Source organism: Cylas formicarius, unplaced genomic scaffold, assembly GCF_029955315.1.
Source record: "Cylas formicarius isolate icCylForm1 unplaced genomic scaffold, icCylForm1.1 PGA_scaffold_1__22_contigs__length_36826433, whole genome shotgun sequence".
NCBI lineage: Eukaryota > Metazoa > Arthropoda > Insecta > Coleoptera > Brentidae > Cylas > Cylas formicarius.
Genome location: NW_026844264.1, coordinates 10195898 through 10212935, shown reverse-complemented (window position 1 = coordinate 10212935; position 17038 = coordinate 10195898). Strand labels below are relative to the sequence as shown.

Below are 17038 nucleotides of genomic sequence, written 5' to 3'. Positions count from 1 at the left end.
CCATCAGGTTTAGGGCACGTATCACTTGGCGCCTGGCATCCTGGCATAAGTATCCGTATTTACTTGAGTACACAAATTATTCTTTTATATTCTGTGACACATTGGAATTCGGAATGAAATTGGAAAGAAAACCAAATTGCCAGCTCACCTAAAATTAATCCCCGTGATAACCGTTTTTGCGTCGCCGCTGCAATAAATTAGTGAGCATGGTGGGGTTAATGTTAAGTTAAAAACGCTCACGTACCTTCAAACCTGCGGAAGGCCTCCTCCCAATTATGTTTTCGGTGTGCAGCGCGGTTCGCATATTTGATAAGAAATAACGTATAAAAATTTGTGATTAGTCGAAGATTAGGTCTTTCAGCGAAATGTGTTCGAATTAGTTGGGGTTACTTTAAGCGATAAAATGAGCGGTGAAGGGATCGACGCCAAACAAGAAACAGGGCAGGGAAGCAGTGTGGCTCCCGCTTCTGATCCATCACCAGTAAAGGGGTGGGTTACATTTGATGAAGAAAATGAAAAAAAAAAAAAAGATAGCCCTGCTGTAATTTCCGCGGAAACTGTCCAGATTACTTTGGAAAGGAGTCTAAGCAAATCAGCCGAAAGTCCCAGTAATAATGTAGCAGTGTTGGGCCCAAAACCGCTGAGGAATGTGGAACTGCCCGTAGCCACCGTCGAACCTATTCGACAAGGATTCTGTAAGAATTCCATTTTAAAATTGTATATGAAATGAATAGTGTAACAAGGACTTTGTTATTCTAGCTAATGGTGATGTAATTGTTACCTTGTTGCCTGTAAATTCTCGTTTTCCATGGATAACTCCAGCCTTATTCCGTCCAGAGTTGGTACCAGAGGAATTGATGGCTCAGGGATTAACTGTACGTTTTTTTTTTGGAAAAGTTTTATAAAACTAATGTTACTTGCAAACAAAGAATTTTATTAGAACATAATTGGAAACAATAGCAACTTGGTCCCTACTACTAAGAAATAAAATTCCTAATTATTAGATATTGAAAGCTGGATGGTTAAAAATTAGTGTTTTGCAAAGCTACCCACAGAAATGTGCAACCATTAAAACCATAAACATTGGTGTGATAGGTTAGGGCTAAGTTGATATTTCTAGCAAGTCCCCGTATAATAAAATAAAATTTTAATTACACCATTCGTTATCAGTAGTTATAAATTAAAGTCATATGAGGGAAGCAAACAACATCAGTGAACAGTTTACTGATAATTTTGGCAAGAAAAAAATTATTGCGGATTTTCTGAGGTTGTTTATTTAAAACTGGCGACATTTTTACTTTTTTAATGGCTTGATATACCGAAATAGTGGCTGGCTTATCACTTGGCCAATAAATATTTTAGCAATCTTTTATAAAAAAAAATTGTGACCTTTTTATTAAAAGTTTTTTATTTTTACGCAAGAATATTTGGTAATGCTTTAATTAGAGTCAAGTTCTAACACAGGGGTCAGAAGATCAAAATCAAATTGCATTGTTTTTTTTAATTAAATTTAAATGTTAAATAATTAAATAAAGAAAGCTACAACATTGGCCTCCTCTACACGAATTTTATTTTTAACTTTATTTTGATGTTACAACTCCATTTTTAGAACTTTTCAAATTAAAAAATTAGATAATCATGTTAAATGCCGTTGCGCATGTAACACTGTACTGTTACAGCTTACGGTCGAAGAATACGTTCAAACCATGGAACTACTGGTCAATGACGTCCGTTTTACACTATACAACGTCTGCTACAAACGAATACTGGTTGCGTGGATAACCCTCGCCTTTATCGTACTCCTTAGTCTGCTATTTTCTGGTACAAGCGGACTGACCCTTTTCGGTTTAGGTATTGGCTGGCTTGTACTTAATGCGGCAGCTATTTTTCTCTCAATGTACTTAAAATTCAAACTGCAACGGAATCTCGAAAGGTGTCTGGCTCAAGTCAACAAGCAGTTGCTCCGACATAAGATAATCATCGCTCTAGATGACAGGGGCAAAATATCATGTCACAAAGTGAATCTTTGTTTTCTGTACATGGATTCGGCAGCTTGTATATCTCATCTGCAGACTACTATTGAGCAGCAAGAGCGGGACCCGTCAAGTGGATGGGAACAAAGAATGGACATCACTTCAAACGATATTGTGATACAAGGAAGTAGGACTACTAGACTGTCAAGGAAACAGGTTGGTTAATTAAAAAACTTGATTTCAGTTTGGAATTAGATTTGGCAGATTCACGGCTCTTTGATGTAATTTTATGCGTTTGTTCTTTGGGCATTTTTCTAGTAGTTGGGTATAAGGGGTTTCCATGAATGCTCATCAACTTTCATAACGTCAAGAGACGTTTTTCAAAAAAAGTAAGGCACTTGTTTTTCAATTTACCAACCAAAAATAATTCGGTTTTTTATTTTCTCACAAAAACCCATATAGTTATTAGATAATATAGCGGGGAATGACCATGCCTGTTTGGCGTCATTTTCTTTCTAAACAGCGACCTTATTAACTCGTTTTAAATGACGCATATTAAATGGCATTTCTTCGTCCTCGCATCAAAACTCCTAGCAAACGCAGGGCCTCTATATATCTAGTAGCTGTGCGCGAAAACTGCTTTGTTGCTCCAAGAAAATATTTTCTATAGTTTAATTGTTATTATTGTCCCAACTCTTTTTGCAACGACTTGATTAGATTTGATTGTGGATTTACCCTCTCTTGAAAGTCGCAACTAATATTAATGAATACTTTTGGAGTGGCTAGTAATCTATATTGCACACCTGAACTGCTTATAGCTGTACAAATTCTTTATTAATTCGTAGAACGGACTATAAGGCAAGGTACATGTAAGGCAACTCTCCTTCGTCGCTTTATTCTGTTTCTATCAAAGCGTTTTTGACTACCTTCTGCGATGGCTAACCACCCAGGGAACCACCAAAATTTATTATTTATTTATTTTTAAATAACGCGTTGATTGGCGCTGTAATTACCAATTAATTTTGTGTCATCTTAAAAGAAAATTGTTTTCCATGTAAAATTTGTTGCCATAACCTCAAGTTAATGTTATGTGTGCATCAAGCATCCCCCAAACACTTTTTGACTATGCTCTTGCTTGTTACTGTTGGTTTCTGAGCGGCGCTTAGAGTGACCTTTCTCGTACCTGCTGATGTCCTAAATGATTGGCGCATGTGTTTTCCTTCCATACTCGTTTACTTCAATTAACTAAATTATTCGACTTACTAAACTTTTAACATGGCTTAAAGCGCCAAAATCGCGTAAATAACGAAACAAAAGTGTTAAAATGACAATTAGTTTTGATTTGTAATTAAAAAAATCCCACCTACCCAGCCACTCCAAACCAATGAATTTGACGCGCATCCCAGCCCGCCCCCCACCCTACACCCATTTTTCTATCCCACAGGGCCGGGCTGAACAACTTTACCTCCGCTATCTGCAGAGGTGGGGTAAGGATTTTTTGCGGCGACGTCTCGACTGGATAACCGACGAGATGATAGGCAACCCGCGCAACCCGAGACATATCCAAGCCGCCCTGTGCCCGTGCCAATACACCGAGGACATTTTAGCAAATAAAACGCCCCCTTCGGATAGCCGGCGCGACTGCTGTCCCGCATGGTCCAGATTCATGTCCCGGCTCGGCATTTACTAAAGTAACATTTCGTTCGTCTCTGTTGTTTTCACACTTTTGTTTCCTTTGGTTCTTACTTTCCGTCCCCTCGTCTCTAATTATTTCCTTCGTGCGTAGTCGGTTTCAATTAACACCTAACAGAGACATAGGGACTCACTTTGGTAATAGTTCGATTTTGGAGACCTTTTTTTCGTCACCATTCCCATAGTCATCGGTTGTTGCAGGAAAGGGCTGCATTGTTGTACCTCCGCTACGCTGCCCGTTGGGGCAGGGATAGAGTTAAGGATCTTCTAGTTAGTCCGCCCGCAGCCGGAGGTCGCCACTGCAATTCTATCACGTGTCCATGTCAATACATAGAGGAACACCTGCACTGCAAACCGACAGGCAAGTTAACCCTGCAGTCTTTGTTCCATCTTCCGGATCAAACGGGTACTCGTACTAATAACGCGGTCGCTAAGGGATTTAACGTAATTTAATGGGAATGGTGCAAAACTGGTAAAGTCAGAGCTAACATTCCAATATGTTCAGGGCGGTAATAAACGTTTTGAGACTAAAATTTCTCAAACGTCAAATGTGCGAGAATCCTGTTTAGCATGTACGTTTTCCTTTAAGCTTTTGGTGATGGTTTCAGTCACACTCTACCAAAGCCATTTTTCGCGTTGGGTTTGGAAATTTTATAGCGAAACCACAGATTGATAGCGACCGTTTAATGTATTGAGGCCGAGATTCACCTGGTCATTGAAACTTATCTCCAATAGCTTTTTTCTCATCGGGATTGTAATAATGACAGCTTAATTCAATCAGAAAATAATATCTATTATTTTTCCAGTTGGTTTTTCCTATAGACTGGTTTAACTTGTTTAAGATCATTTTTGCAATTGTTTAAAATTTTTGGTCTTGAATTGCTGTAGTACAAAATCATGAATCACCAGAGATCTTTCTATTTTTGCATAATCTTTGCTTTACAAAAGGTGCTGATCGAGTTGAACCATGTAACCATCCTATATAGATGTTTATTTTCTGAAATTCAGCCTGCTAGAATCTCCAAGGGTATTAATTAAATGGGGATACACTGCAATAGGTTTCAAAATAATTTTTCTATTTTACAAACAAAAATCTCAGTACCTAGAAGCGAAGGATATCTTTGGAGGAATATAATTGTCGGTCATATATATTTACACTAAAATATGCGTTTTGGTACTATAACATATCAAATAGTTACTGTTTAAACAATAGTGATACTCAACAAGATAATTTGTCTTGTTCGGCAATTAGTTAATTAATTGTATTGTACTTAAAAGAATTGAATATTGCATTCCGTCCAATGTACTGTGAATTATTTACAAGACTTTTTAAAGCAATAAAAATTATATTAAAAACGACTAGGTGTTTAATTTTACTAACCATTTAGTATTGCGCATTTTGATTTCGTTGGGGGTATACTGGTGGTCAGTGGCAAATAATAACTGCGTACGCTTGGAATCCATGCGCATTAAATATTAACAGGTAGGCAATTGCGATGCAGTGTAGAAACGTTAAGGTGATTACAATTTTATTCTTTTTAGGCCTGCGACATCCCTGTATGGTTTGCTTTTATAATTCAGGAAGCACTAGCTACTTTGAGTAATTAATCGACTTTTTTAGAGTGTAATACTTTTTTTTACAATTTTACCTCTTTGTTGGCTAACGCATGTTTCGCTCATAATAACCCTGTCTTCATTTTGTGTCTTGTGTTGCCGCATTTTGGTTGCTGAAATTATTAACTTATTATTTAATAATTGCTGTGTGTTTTAAAGCTGTTAATGTTAGTATTCATTAAATCCTTGTCAGCTTGTTTGGGTTCAAAGTGAAAGTCTGCAAAAAATCGCTCAGTAGAGAGGAGGATGATTATCTGACCAAATGTAAGGTTTCAATGTAATAAATATACTTAATAAGTTTTTTTATTTAACCTAGCATGAAGATCGGGAAATATTGGGGAATAAAACTAATAATAATAATAATAATAATAATGATTCGCATGCGTGGCCTATTACAATTCTTTAAAGGTATTAAATTGTGTGCTAATCAAAACAGTTATAGGCCACGTATGTGAATCACTCTGAGAACTGTCGACTCATTTTACTTAATCTCTAACGTTAAAATTCTAATATAAGCAGTACCGGTACCGATAGATAAGCCATTGATGGTTACCCCACCTTCTTGCACTGTTATATCCAACAAAAATTACGTTGTGATTGGACAGTAGTGAATTAACTATACCAGAATTTAATAACTTATTATTTAAATACATTTACGTCTATGTCCTTTTAGATTGCCTAGGATTAGTGGGGATTACAATATTTTCCCACAGATTAAACGTGTGAGATCGGAAACCTAACATATTTAAAAAATACGTGTATTGTACTAATTTTTTAAAATATAGACCTGTGCAATAAATGTTTATTCAATCCCAAACTTGACATTTAATCAGACTTGCCATCCTACCTTTCCAATGTGGTAATTTTGTAGAAAGTTTATTGGACTTTGGGATAAAAAAATTCAATGTATTGAAGACCTTGCAGTGCTTATGTTGGTTATGTTTAAAGAGAGAGTAATATATATTTTATCACAATACTATAATTTGTTTCAAAAATGATACTCCATGGTCTTCAACTGAAAGGGATATTTTGTTCATAGGTAAGACAATCATTTAAAATTTTTAATAAAATAAATACACAGAAAAACTCAAATATGCAATTTTTTGTACAATCATTAGTAGGGTTATTGTTCATATTTTCCAGGTTCCTGTTGTTTTTACATAGCAGACCCTAATGTCCAGTCTGAAGTCTTTGGAAGCATACATCTCCCCACACTCCCAACTAGTAGTGTTTAATTGCAAAGAAGTATTTGTTGATTTCTCCATCTAGTATTATTTTTTTGTTTTGCTTTTATTGTGCAATTAACCAAAAATTACTAGAATTTAGAATTAGAATTAAATATTTAATAATACCTATGACACCCCTCAGGTATATTATACACATAGTAACACACTATCAGGATTCAGTATTCTATATTTCATTTTATCCATATTCTACTTATAAGAAAACAATGTACAAAAGTAACCTTAAAAATATATTTATATACCTTGATTGTTTTAGTTCATTTTTTTCATTTTCATGTTGAATTACTGAAACCTAACTCAGCCTTTGCCAATATGTTATCAAGCTCAGCTTGCATTTCTTGGGTTATCTGACTTAGTTGTAGAGCTAGAGACGACAAGTTTTTGGATACCTCCTCCAAATTATCATTGTCCTTCATAAACTCTTGCACTTTAGCAAACCTATATTCTTGCGGAGGCTTTTCATCTAAGCACAGGTAAAGTTTCTGTCGTTGTTCGATGTCGGCATTAATAGCTTCTACGTCTTCGGCGATTTGAACCGCTGTAAGCTGAAACGGCTTCCTGTGAGCGATATTATTTCCCCTGAACATATTGTAAAAAGGCCATAATAGACCCAAATGACATAAAATGCACATAACCTATTTGTAGGATGTCTTAATCGTTAGACAAGATTACTACAATCATTCGGCCAGTTGCGGATATATTTTTGCAATCCGGCGTTACCTTCTTCTCCTTAATGCCTCACACAATAACCAGTAACCGTTGATAATGTTGAATTACAAAGATTTTTCGACATTTTATTGTAGTCAATAAATAGCCAGTAAACATTGATAATTGGATTGATCCACAACCTCTTTTTAATATCTGTTAAGTTGTTTTGTAATTTTTTTCATAAAAATACAAAATTTGTCATTCTAGTGTTTGGAGCATCTTAGTCGCCTTGCACACGCGAGAGTAAGCAGATTTTCGCTCTCTCATACTGTCTTTCGATTATGTACTTGGCATTGCACATGGCGCTACAGAATCTTTTGTAATCGTGCCAAAAAACTTTGATATTAGTTTCAATTGTGTAGTCGTGGTTTCCTAAGTGTTAAGTGAAAGTTTTAAAGTGTGTAATTGTTGTCGGCCCCGCTGTTTGTCATTCACGCCGGTTGAAAGTCGGATGGTCCGTGGTTGAAACGGGAGTGGTCGTTTATCTGTTATAAAGTTCGTCCTTCATGGCACGCTGAGAAGAAATGTTGGTTATAGTTATCCTCGGCATATCCCGTAAAAACGGCAAATGAGCAGAGCAGCCTAGCCCAGCCGAGATCGAATATTTTCTCTCTCTCTTTCTGCGCTTTTCTGATGCAACCTACACCCGGTAATCCTTTTTAATATCTTTATAGTAGCATATTGTTTTTGGAAAAAACTGCTGGGTAAGTACATTTCATAAAAATATTTTAAGGAATATATTAACACACTCACATACTAAAAAAAACGGTTATAATCAGTAAAACCCTATATATACAAATTATTAAAAATATATTTATGTACATTATATCACAAAAATACTGGTTTTAAAGTTGCTAACATACTAAACCTGAATCATTCAATCTATTGGCACAAATGACACATTCTTCTTAAACTTCTGGGTCAGTTTGCAAAAAATAAAATTTATTGTGTACACTCTTTTTACAGTTTTAAAACTTAAATTTACAAAAACAAAAACTTACAATCCCACAAAAACTACATCCGAAACACTTCACTCTCGGAACCAGAATCCAAATTGGCTTTGGCCTTCCGCAACACCTGGCTCGTTTTGTGAATCTGTTTACATATCGTCTTCTCCACTTGCCTCTTCCTCTGATTGGCCAGGCTTAATTGAGTGGCAGTTTCTTCCAACGCTCGTTTCATCCTCAGAAGTTTCCGTTTGAGTTCATTATTTTCGCGCGAGATGTCTAAGGAAGTTTGGCAACAGTGCTGGTTGGCTTAAAAAACAAAAAATAAGATAATAGAGTAGAGAGAAGCGGTTGGGGGGAGGAAGTTGAAAGTTATATAAACTCACCACAAGATGGCGCTTGGATTTGGTTGTTCTGTTCGTCAAACAAATTGCTCATCGATTCCGTCAGCTCAATGGTCTGCAGCAATGGCCTCGGAACGTTATTGGACTGGGTCTCTAGACTCGAAAACCTGCCGTGGTCGCTTTCTATACCTAAATCGGGCGAGGAATTCGCTTCGGTTCTCTCCGCTTCCACTCTAGAACGTTGAGCAATGGATCTGCCAAAACAAAAGCTTCTCATCTCTTCCGCGTTGTCCTCCGAACTATAGTTTTGATCCGAACATTGTCTCTTATAAGGCACTAGCTGTCTGCTTCCAATATCCGGCATCGACGTGTTCAGGTTCAGTTTGCCGGTCTGCATTTTAATTAGCTTGTTGCGCAAATCCGCATTTGCCGATTCTAATTCGCTGAGTTTCAGTTCTAAATTGGACCGTTGACCTTGCAGTGTCGCGACTTGCTCCTGATACTTTTCCATCACGTCCATCAATTGATGCTGTGTGTCTTTTAATTCCCTCTGCGCACCCTCTTCCTTCACCCTGACCTTATTTAGTTCTTCTTCTAATATAAGTTTCTCGCCGTTCAGTTTCGATCGTTCGAGAACTGCGTCGGCGTATTGCCGTTCGAGCGCGCCGGTTTGAATGTTATACTCTTGAATGGCATTTTTTATTTCCGCTTCCCTCCGCTTGTAACCGGCGATAGTATCTTCGTGAGACTGAACCGCTAACTTCAGATCCGCTAGTTCAGACGCCAACGTTTCAATCTCTTTGAGTTTAACGTCCACATCGCTCTTCTTTACGTAATCCCTATCATACTCCTCATGCATGTGCTGGATAGTCTCCGACATATTCGTCATCTCGACTTCGTATTTTTCCTCCACCTTTCTCATTTTGGCGATAAACACATCTTCAGCGTCTTTCAATTTCCCAATAAGATCCTTCTCATACTCGGTTCGGATATTCACTTCCATCGCGGCTATGGATTCTTTCATCGTTTGCATCTCGTTCTGAGCGTTCTGAGCCTGCTTCTCAAACGCCATCGCATCCTTCAGGAGGCTTTCCTTCTCAGCTTCCAGGCAGTTAATCTTATCCAGCAATTCCTTGTTTCTAGAATGTGCGCCGTCCTCAAGTTTGGCCTTTAAGTACGATAATTCTTCCACCGTCTTCTTTAGATCGGTGATCTGTTGGTCAGCTTCATGCTTCTCCTTCTCCACTCGAGCTAGCCGTTGTTTCATTTCGTCCACTTCTTGGTTCATGTCTTGCAGTTTTTCACAGTATATTTGGTTTGCGAGGCTATTCTCCTTGAGCTCGTTTTCTAATCGACAGATCTCCTGGTGAAGCTCGATGACGCTAGCCCTTCTCTTGCTCCCAGTAAAGCTCTGGCAGCGGTCGTCGTCTTCTGTTGATTCGTTATAATTCAGTCTCTTGGATTTGGAAAACGGAAGCGGAGCGGAGTGATTTAATCCAATTCTCGCTCTGAAATAAATAATAATTATTCTATTACCTTAAGCAATGTTCAATTTTATTACCTAGACACGACCCGATCCGGCTCAGACCACGCCTCCGACTCACTTTGGACGTCGCTATGAGGTTTCAAGGTCGCTGATGTGTGAGACTTGGATGGAGTGAAGAGCTGTGACGGCCGCTTTTCCTCCTCAGATTCTGATAACTTTTCGATTCCACTCTCTCTATTGTTCAATCTGCTCAGTTCATTGTCTCTCAGTTTCAGTTCGCTTTTCAAGTTAACCACCTGTTCCCTTAACGCCTCGATCACCTGTTTGTCGTTGGGTTCGGCATCGTCCCTCTTTTTATACAAATGACTTTCGTAGGTTAAAGTTATATTGGACGGTATGATGCTCAAGTGGCTGTTCTCCTCGTCTACTTTACCAAAACCGTCGGCCAAGCTTAGGTTCTGGAATACGGATCCGTTAAGAAAGGCCGTGATGTTGGACAGCTGCGCCAGACTTTCTTCCGGATTGCCCATCAGGCTCACGGAAAACGACCTAGACAAATCCAGACTGTTGCTGATTATCTCCCTCAGTTTTTTGTTTTTCGCTGACCCGAGAAATCCTAACACTGATTTCTGTTTTAACAAAGAGTCCAGAAATACGGCCAACTCTTCGAGCCGAGTGCCGAGGACCGAGCACACTTCGTTTGTTTCCAACCTGAGCTGCTCGCACTGTTGCATTTCGCGAGTCAATTCTCGGTTGGTCGCTTTCAACTCGGCGATAATTTTATCGGCGCCTTCCAATTCGACCACTCTTTCATTAGCACTGACCAGTTGTTCCTCGAGAGATCGTACGCGATCTTCAGTATTCTGCGACGTCCACTGTAACGATTCATCATCAGGTATCGGTATTTCGAGACCGAGCTCGGAAATTTTCTCCTTCAGCACATGAAGCTGGACATCTTTCAACGAAAGCACCTTGCGAAGCTTCGAAACGTCGCCCGCGTTTTCGCGTTTCTTGTGAAGCTTCTCAATCTCGCGATTCTTTTCCCATAGTTCCTTGTTTACGATTTCTTGGAGGTAGCAGGTGCACTTTTTCAGCTCGTTGTTCAAGCGTTCGATTTCCTTGTCTTTTTCCTCGAGTTCTTGCCGGTAAAAGGAGCTGCGTTTTTCCGTGCCAAAGTCGCTTTTCTCCATTGCGGATCTGTCCTTGATTGAACTCTGGTTCGCCGAGAGAAGCTCAAACTCCAAGTCGACGATTCTGTTGTCTTTTTCCTCGAGAAGTTCTTCGTAGTGATCTCGCACCTTCTGCAACTGACAATCTTTCGCGTTGACCGTCTCTTCTAACACCTGCCGAGTTGGAAATGTGCGTCGTCGAATTTAACAATTTAATTGTAAGGATGAAAATGACAGAACGTACCTCGACTTTCGCCTCTAGGGAGTCTATTAACGCTTTGTACTGGTCAACCATCTCCGAATGTTTTGTTTCCGCTCCGGTAAATTGTTTCTGGTAAAAACAACACAGAGGTGATTAGAAACGAAACGACTGTTGTATTCAGAAATGGTCTTCATTATTACGGGGCTAGCATTAAATTTAAAACTTTCTTCTCCTTACCAGTTTCCGATCGAACATACGTTTGAGGCCCTATTTCAAGCGCTCATTGAAACCAATTGTTAATTGCTTTGTTTTTTTTTCTCACATTGTGTGTAGCAGAGCCAAGGCGCAAGTAGCTGTCAAATGTTAGTTCAAACCCTTAATTTCATCAAATAAACAAATTGTATATGCTACAGCTTATTCCATTTTAACGGAGAAAAATGTTTTTTTAGCTTGTGGTAGATATGCATTATCTATTGATTTGAACTTCAAATGCGTCAAAGTCATATAAATTCTATCAAATATTTGGAAAACATTCTGCCTTCTATTTAGCGAACTATTTTTATGTTTTAGTTCCTTTATCTTTTGTTGCTTACACAAAGCGTTCAAAATTACAGATTTTTTTTAGTTTCTGGTACATACTCAAAAACGATTTTTTTTTACACTTTTGAAAAATATAAGTAAGTATAGCGACGTGACGTGTGACGGCTACCGGAAGCGACAAATATCAAAATGTGGTTAAAATCTCACGAAAACATGCGGTCGCTCCCATATCCGTGACTAAAGTATCGAAAATGTGGCTCGCGACCGTGAGTAACAAATCTTGTAGTAACATTTTGCGCACTCCTGATCGGTCGATAATTGGATATTTTAGAGTAAGGAGTAAAAAATAGATGTTTTTTATATAGAGCGTTCAAATTTTTGTTGTTGTGATATATACACCACAAGCTTTATCTTTTGAAAAAAAGGCCATAGTAATTGTCAAGGGTTGAATAACATTTTGATTAATCGTTTCGGGTGTTGTATGTCCTACCGTTTTCTTGCCGCTCTTTCCCGTTTAAGTTTTGAGGGTGATTTACAACCACCTTCCCCCAACCCTTTACAGTACTATATGGCCATGATTTGCACAACAAGAACGTCAAAAACGAATTTTTTATTATATTAGGAGTTTTAGAAAAACGTTTTCTCCTTTCAAGTATTATGCAAAGTAGAGTTTTGTTACTTTCGCTTTGTTTAACCTAGAATGAGAGTAATTTTTTCAATTTCATTGCTAAAATTTATTTTATTATTTTATTATTTATTATTTTTGCTATTTGCTACAAATTCACACTAATTCAGAATAATTTTTATATATATAAACTAATGACAACAATACCATAGAAACGTTATATTTAAAGAGCTCTGTGCAAATTTTAAAGCCTCCAAATTTAATAGAAACATTTTTTTTAAAGAAAAATAATTACCAAGTGGACTCCATTCTTACAAACTATTTATGATGTTTTGCCTGAAATTTAAGGTATCAAATTTCAACGAGCTAAATACTACCAGTTTGATATTTTCATTGTTGTTATTTTAATTGTACAGTGTTCAGTTTTTTCCAGAAATAGATGCTCTTTATCTTATGGAATCTGGAACAATAAGGTATGGCTTTTTATGATTTCAAGCGCAAAAACGTCATTAAGTAACTTTTTTTATTGATATTGTAAATTCTGGCAAACATTTTTTTTTTTCAAGGATTACGCAAATTATAGTTTTGACATTTTAGCGAAGAGCCTGTCTGTATGCACGCACAGGGTGAGAGTTGCATTTTACCTTTGCTATTTGTTTTTGTTTTCGTTTTCCGTTTCATGCAAAAAAAAACTGCATGCACTTAAGTAGAGCCTCGCAATTAAGGGATCAAATTTCAACGCGCTATATGCTGAATTATGGAACTACTCGCCACCTAAATAAGTTACAAAAAGCTCCAGGAAACGCTAAAAAATAAACCCGTCACCGGAGCACAGAGCAATAAAATGCATGGTGTCGGATATGCAAAAAGTTTATTATTAACAAAAATACAAATTGATAAAAATTAAAAATATGCAACTGTAGTAAAATCGAGCTTATAAACGCATGCGGCAAACTACTACCAATTAAACCGATCAAATATCACAAATTATCGCACAGGCATGCTTGGAAGACTTCCTTTAGGGGCGCGGCCGCCGTTAATTACCTTTGTCCCCGCCAAATCGCTTTCTCTATGACATTTTCGTCAAAACCACGCGACGAAAAACCAAAAAAAAAAAAGGAATGAAAAAAAAAGGTGCGAGACCAAACTTAAAACTTGGCAGGCCGAAAGTTCGACAAGCCACAGAATGAACCCGCGACGACGCTCTGGTTAAAAATAACTGCAGAATGTTTTAGTGTACGTGTGGAACTAGTAAACAGAGTCGCGGGGCAGAGTGATGGGAAGCGTCAGTATGCACAGGGTGGTCCGTGTTTAAAATCCGACTTAGCGATTAATCTCTTAAACGCAGAGGTGGTCCTTGGAACAAAACTTAACGGAAAAACATAAAAACGGATCAAATACATCGTCTTGGTACAAATGAGCGCGTCATGCTTATCTTCCAAAATGGCGCTCTATTGCACGCAATGCCGCCGCCTCCGGTACAAATGACCTATTTCCGTTGTTTGCCAATAAACACAATCCGAGGATCATCCGCAATAAAAATAAAAAATAAACAAGTTACTACTAGCACAATGACGTATACATGGTGGCCACTTTTTCAATGCCACTGATTGTGTGGGAAGCCCGTTAAATGGGATCCATAATGTTCTGAACCAACAATCAAGAAATATTTTAGAAAAATAAAACTCATTGATTTTAGTATTTCCTTCCTTACAAAAAAAAGTTTTACAAAAGTTGTAGGGTGCAAAATCCACAATCCACTTGTTTTGTTAATAATGCATCCCAATTTTGAACTACTATATTGATCGAAATATTAAATAGAGCACACTCTATTTTCGTGCGTTTTCAGATTCGTTATAAAAAACTAAAATAATTTTGGAACTAGTACAAAAATACCGTGTCCTATTAAAATTTTCAATGTTGGTAGTAGTAGTTCAAAAATTATGACACTCCTTGTCCAAAACAAAACTCATTTTGAACCTTTTTCATTTTAATGTAAGGAAATGCTAAAATTTTATTAACAATTAATTTGGTTTTTCAATATTTCTATATTCCTTTATCCATCCATTATGTTGTATTATTAAACAACTCTGCATCTGTAATGACTTAAAATTACCCATCCCATCCTATTGAAAAAGTGGGCATTGTGTATACAGGGGTGCCCAAAATCAATTCCAATATTTAAAATGAAATAGTAATCCACAAAAATAGTGCATGAGAATGCGTTTAATAGGCAAAAAACGACAATAATATAAAATATTAGTAGAGTTTTTGCGTTGAAGAGTCAATTTGGCGCTTGCAATTTTGCGAAATATGTTCGAATAATAGATAACCCTGGTTCAACACCACAATTTTTTAAAAATGTTATTTTAATTAATTGATCGATTTTGATTAAGTTTAATTTCGAAGAGAACATATTGAAATTTTTAGTTTTATTCTTTTTTTGTTTATAGGATTTGGATGTTCCAATAAGAAATAAGAAGTCGTTAAATTCTAATAAAAATCTAAGGAACCTCAATCTACAAATATTGTACACGGCAATGTCCTATTAAAATAGGCTTTGAAACTAGTAAGGAAGTGATCATCTTTTACTGTCAAGAAACTTTTTTTAACTTAAAAATTAACAATTGTTTTCAACAAACGAAACATTGTTTCAGTTTTTCATTTGATAAGTTTTCTTGTTAGTGCAACTTTAACAGTACCGGAAATGGGCAAAGTATTTTCTTTTTCGAAATCGCTAGAAATCATTTAAAACTTGAAATAGCAAAAATAGTGGAGATTTAATTTTGAACTAAAACTAAAAATAAATTTTCAGAAAAAAAGTTGTTGGGTCAAAATTTACAATTTGTGACGTACAATGTCGTGTTTTCATTTTTTAAAGGAGAAATTTAAGAGACGCCCGAATTTTAAACTTGCAATAATTATAATTGGAAATATACCGGAGATTATAAGCTTTTTTTTTCTAAAATGGCTGGGTAAAATTTTTCAAAATCTTAAATAAAAGCATTTTCAAATGATAACAAACAAAACAAAAATTTACAATTTGACACGTAAAATGCAACACCCATAATAGCACCCGGAACGGAGAACATGGAAAAAGCGTAATTTTAGTTTAGTTAATTTTTTCGAAAATGGCTGTGCAAAATTTTTTAAAATGGTAAGAAATTACAGCATTTTCGAAAATTACGCAAAAATTGAACTGAGTAAAAAAAATCAACATCTGTAACCGCACAAGCAGAACCCCCGTTCCGACGCAAAACTCAAAAACCGCCTGAAGCTAGAGTCGATTCTGTGATAGCGGCGGCCGTTCTGCAACCAAACAAAAAAAGGCGAGGATCAAGCCAAAAAAAAAAATAAAGCGGCAGCAAGCGGCAAACTTCTACAGCGGAAAGTGGAACTTCCCGTAAAATCGCTTATCAAAATCGTCAGTGACGCGCGTTAGTACCTCGCAAGGGGGCGTTCCGGTCGTCGGTAGGGCGTCGAGTTCGGCGGCATGGGCGCGCGGCGGCGCCACCCGCGTCTCCAGCTCCCGTTCCAGGTCGGTCTTCGTCTTCTTCAGCTGCGCGATCTCCTCGTTCGCCCGGTTCCTCATGTCGATCATGCTCTTGATTATCTCGCACGCCTTCAACTGTTCACTTTTCAACTTGACGATTTTCTGTTTGTACGCGACGAACTCGCGCCTGACGTCACCGAACTCGCGCAAAAGTCGCTCGCCGCCGTCGCGCGACCTCAACAGCGACTCGAACGCGGACAAACAACGACCGTCCGGGGTGGTGGCGGCGGAGGACGACGTCGACGACGTACCGGACACGTTTAGCGGTACATGTAGTGAGTCCTTTTGCGCAGTTCCATCAGATGCTGCTGCGTCCGGAACTGAAACCAGATAACCGTCAATATTCGAGCTGCGCGAGTTCGCCGTCGGACTCGTAGACACCGCTAGGTTTTGGCTCTTCTCGACCTCGACGAGGGCGCGGTCCAGTTTGCTCTGCAGATCCTTCACGCGCAGCTTATTCTTCTCGAGCTCGTTCTCCAGCTCACCGATTTTCGCGTCGCTCATCATTTTCGTTTGCCTCGCCGACTTTCTCTCCTTAATCCAAGCGCGAATTAATATTTGGTACACTTTGGTCACCTGGCATTAAACTCGACCATAGGGAGGCATTATTGTTATTTTTTAAAATATTTACGTTTCTACGAGAATATTGAAATTTTTGTTGAAAATGGAGGTCAATGAGGTCTATCGGCAGATACCATAAAGTTATCCCCAGCCCCTCCTCCATTTAAATATAATTAATTATTTCTTATAAATTTACAGCCTCACACAAAAACCGTTCCCGACGGTAAACGGTATAACTTGTGTGAATCTCTTTGATATCATTGAATAGAGGAAGGACCAAAGTATTTAACGTATAAATTTCAATTTCTCAAAATTATTAATAAATAATATATAAAACGTTCAATATTGATCATTGATTTTTAAACTGTTTTTTCCATTTA

The 17038-nt window shown here is 37.7% G+C and overlaps 2 protein-coding genes across 7 annotated transcripts in view; one reads left to right on the top strand and one right to left on the bottom strand.

Annotated features, from left to right (window-relative positions):
- The first annotated feature begins 400 nt into the window (after positions 1–400).
- Positions 401–6749, top strand: LOC132696401 (uncharacterized). Of its 2 annotated transcripts, none has more exons than XM_060661207.1 (5): positions 401–695; positions 760–875; positions 1680–2189; positions 3867–4026; positions 6423–6749. In XM_060661207.1, exons 1-5 carry the CDS (start codon positions 404–406, stop codon positions 6512–6514), a joined length of 1170 nt encoding a protein of 389 aa, XP_060517190.1. In that variant the 5' UTR covers positions 401–403; the 3' UTR covers positions 6515–6749. The 2 variants fall into 2 exon arrangements, with proteins under 2 accessions (XP_060517190.1, XP_060517191.1); XM_060661208.1 differs by lacking the exon at positions 6423–6749 and adding an exon at positions 3418–3664 and having other exon boundaries at positions 3867–4006.
- Positions 6750–7985: 1236 nt separating this feature from the next.
- Positions 7986–17038, bottom strand: part of LOC132697345 (centrosomin) — a 54718-nt gene continuing 45665 nt past the window's right edge. For all 5 annotated transcript variants that reach the window (XM_060662773.1, XM_060662772.1, XM_060662771.1 and 2 more), the window contains 5 exons: positions 15990–16631; positions 11422–11508; positions 10084–11351; positions 8565–10030; positions 7986–8487 (listed from right to left, as the gene is read on the bottom strand). In XM_060662773.1, coding sequence (XP_060518756.1) covers positions 8246–8487; positions 8565–10030; positions 10084–11351; positions 11422–11508; positions 15990–16631 — 3705 coding nt within the window. In that variant the 3' untranslated portion in view covers positions 7986–8245. The remainder of the gene's footprint in view (positions 8488–8564; positions 10031–10083; positions 11352–11421; positions 11509–15989; positions 16632–17038) is intronic.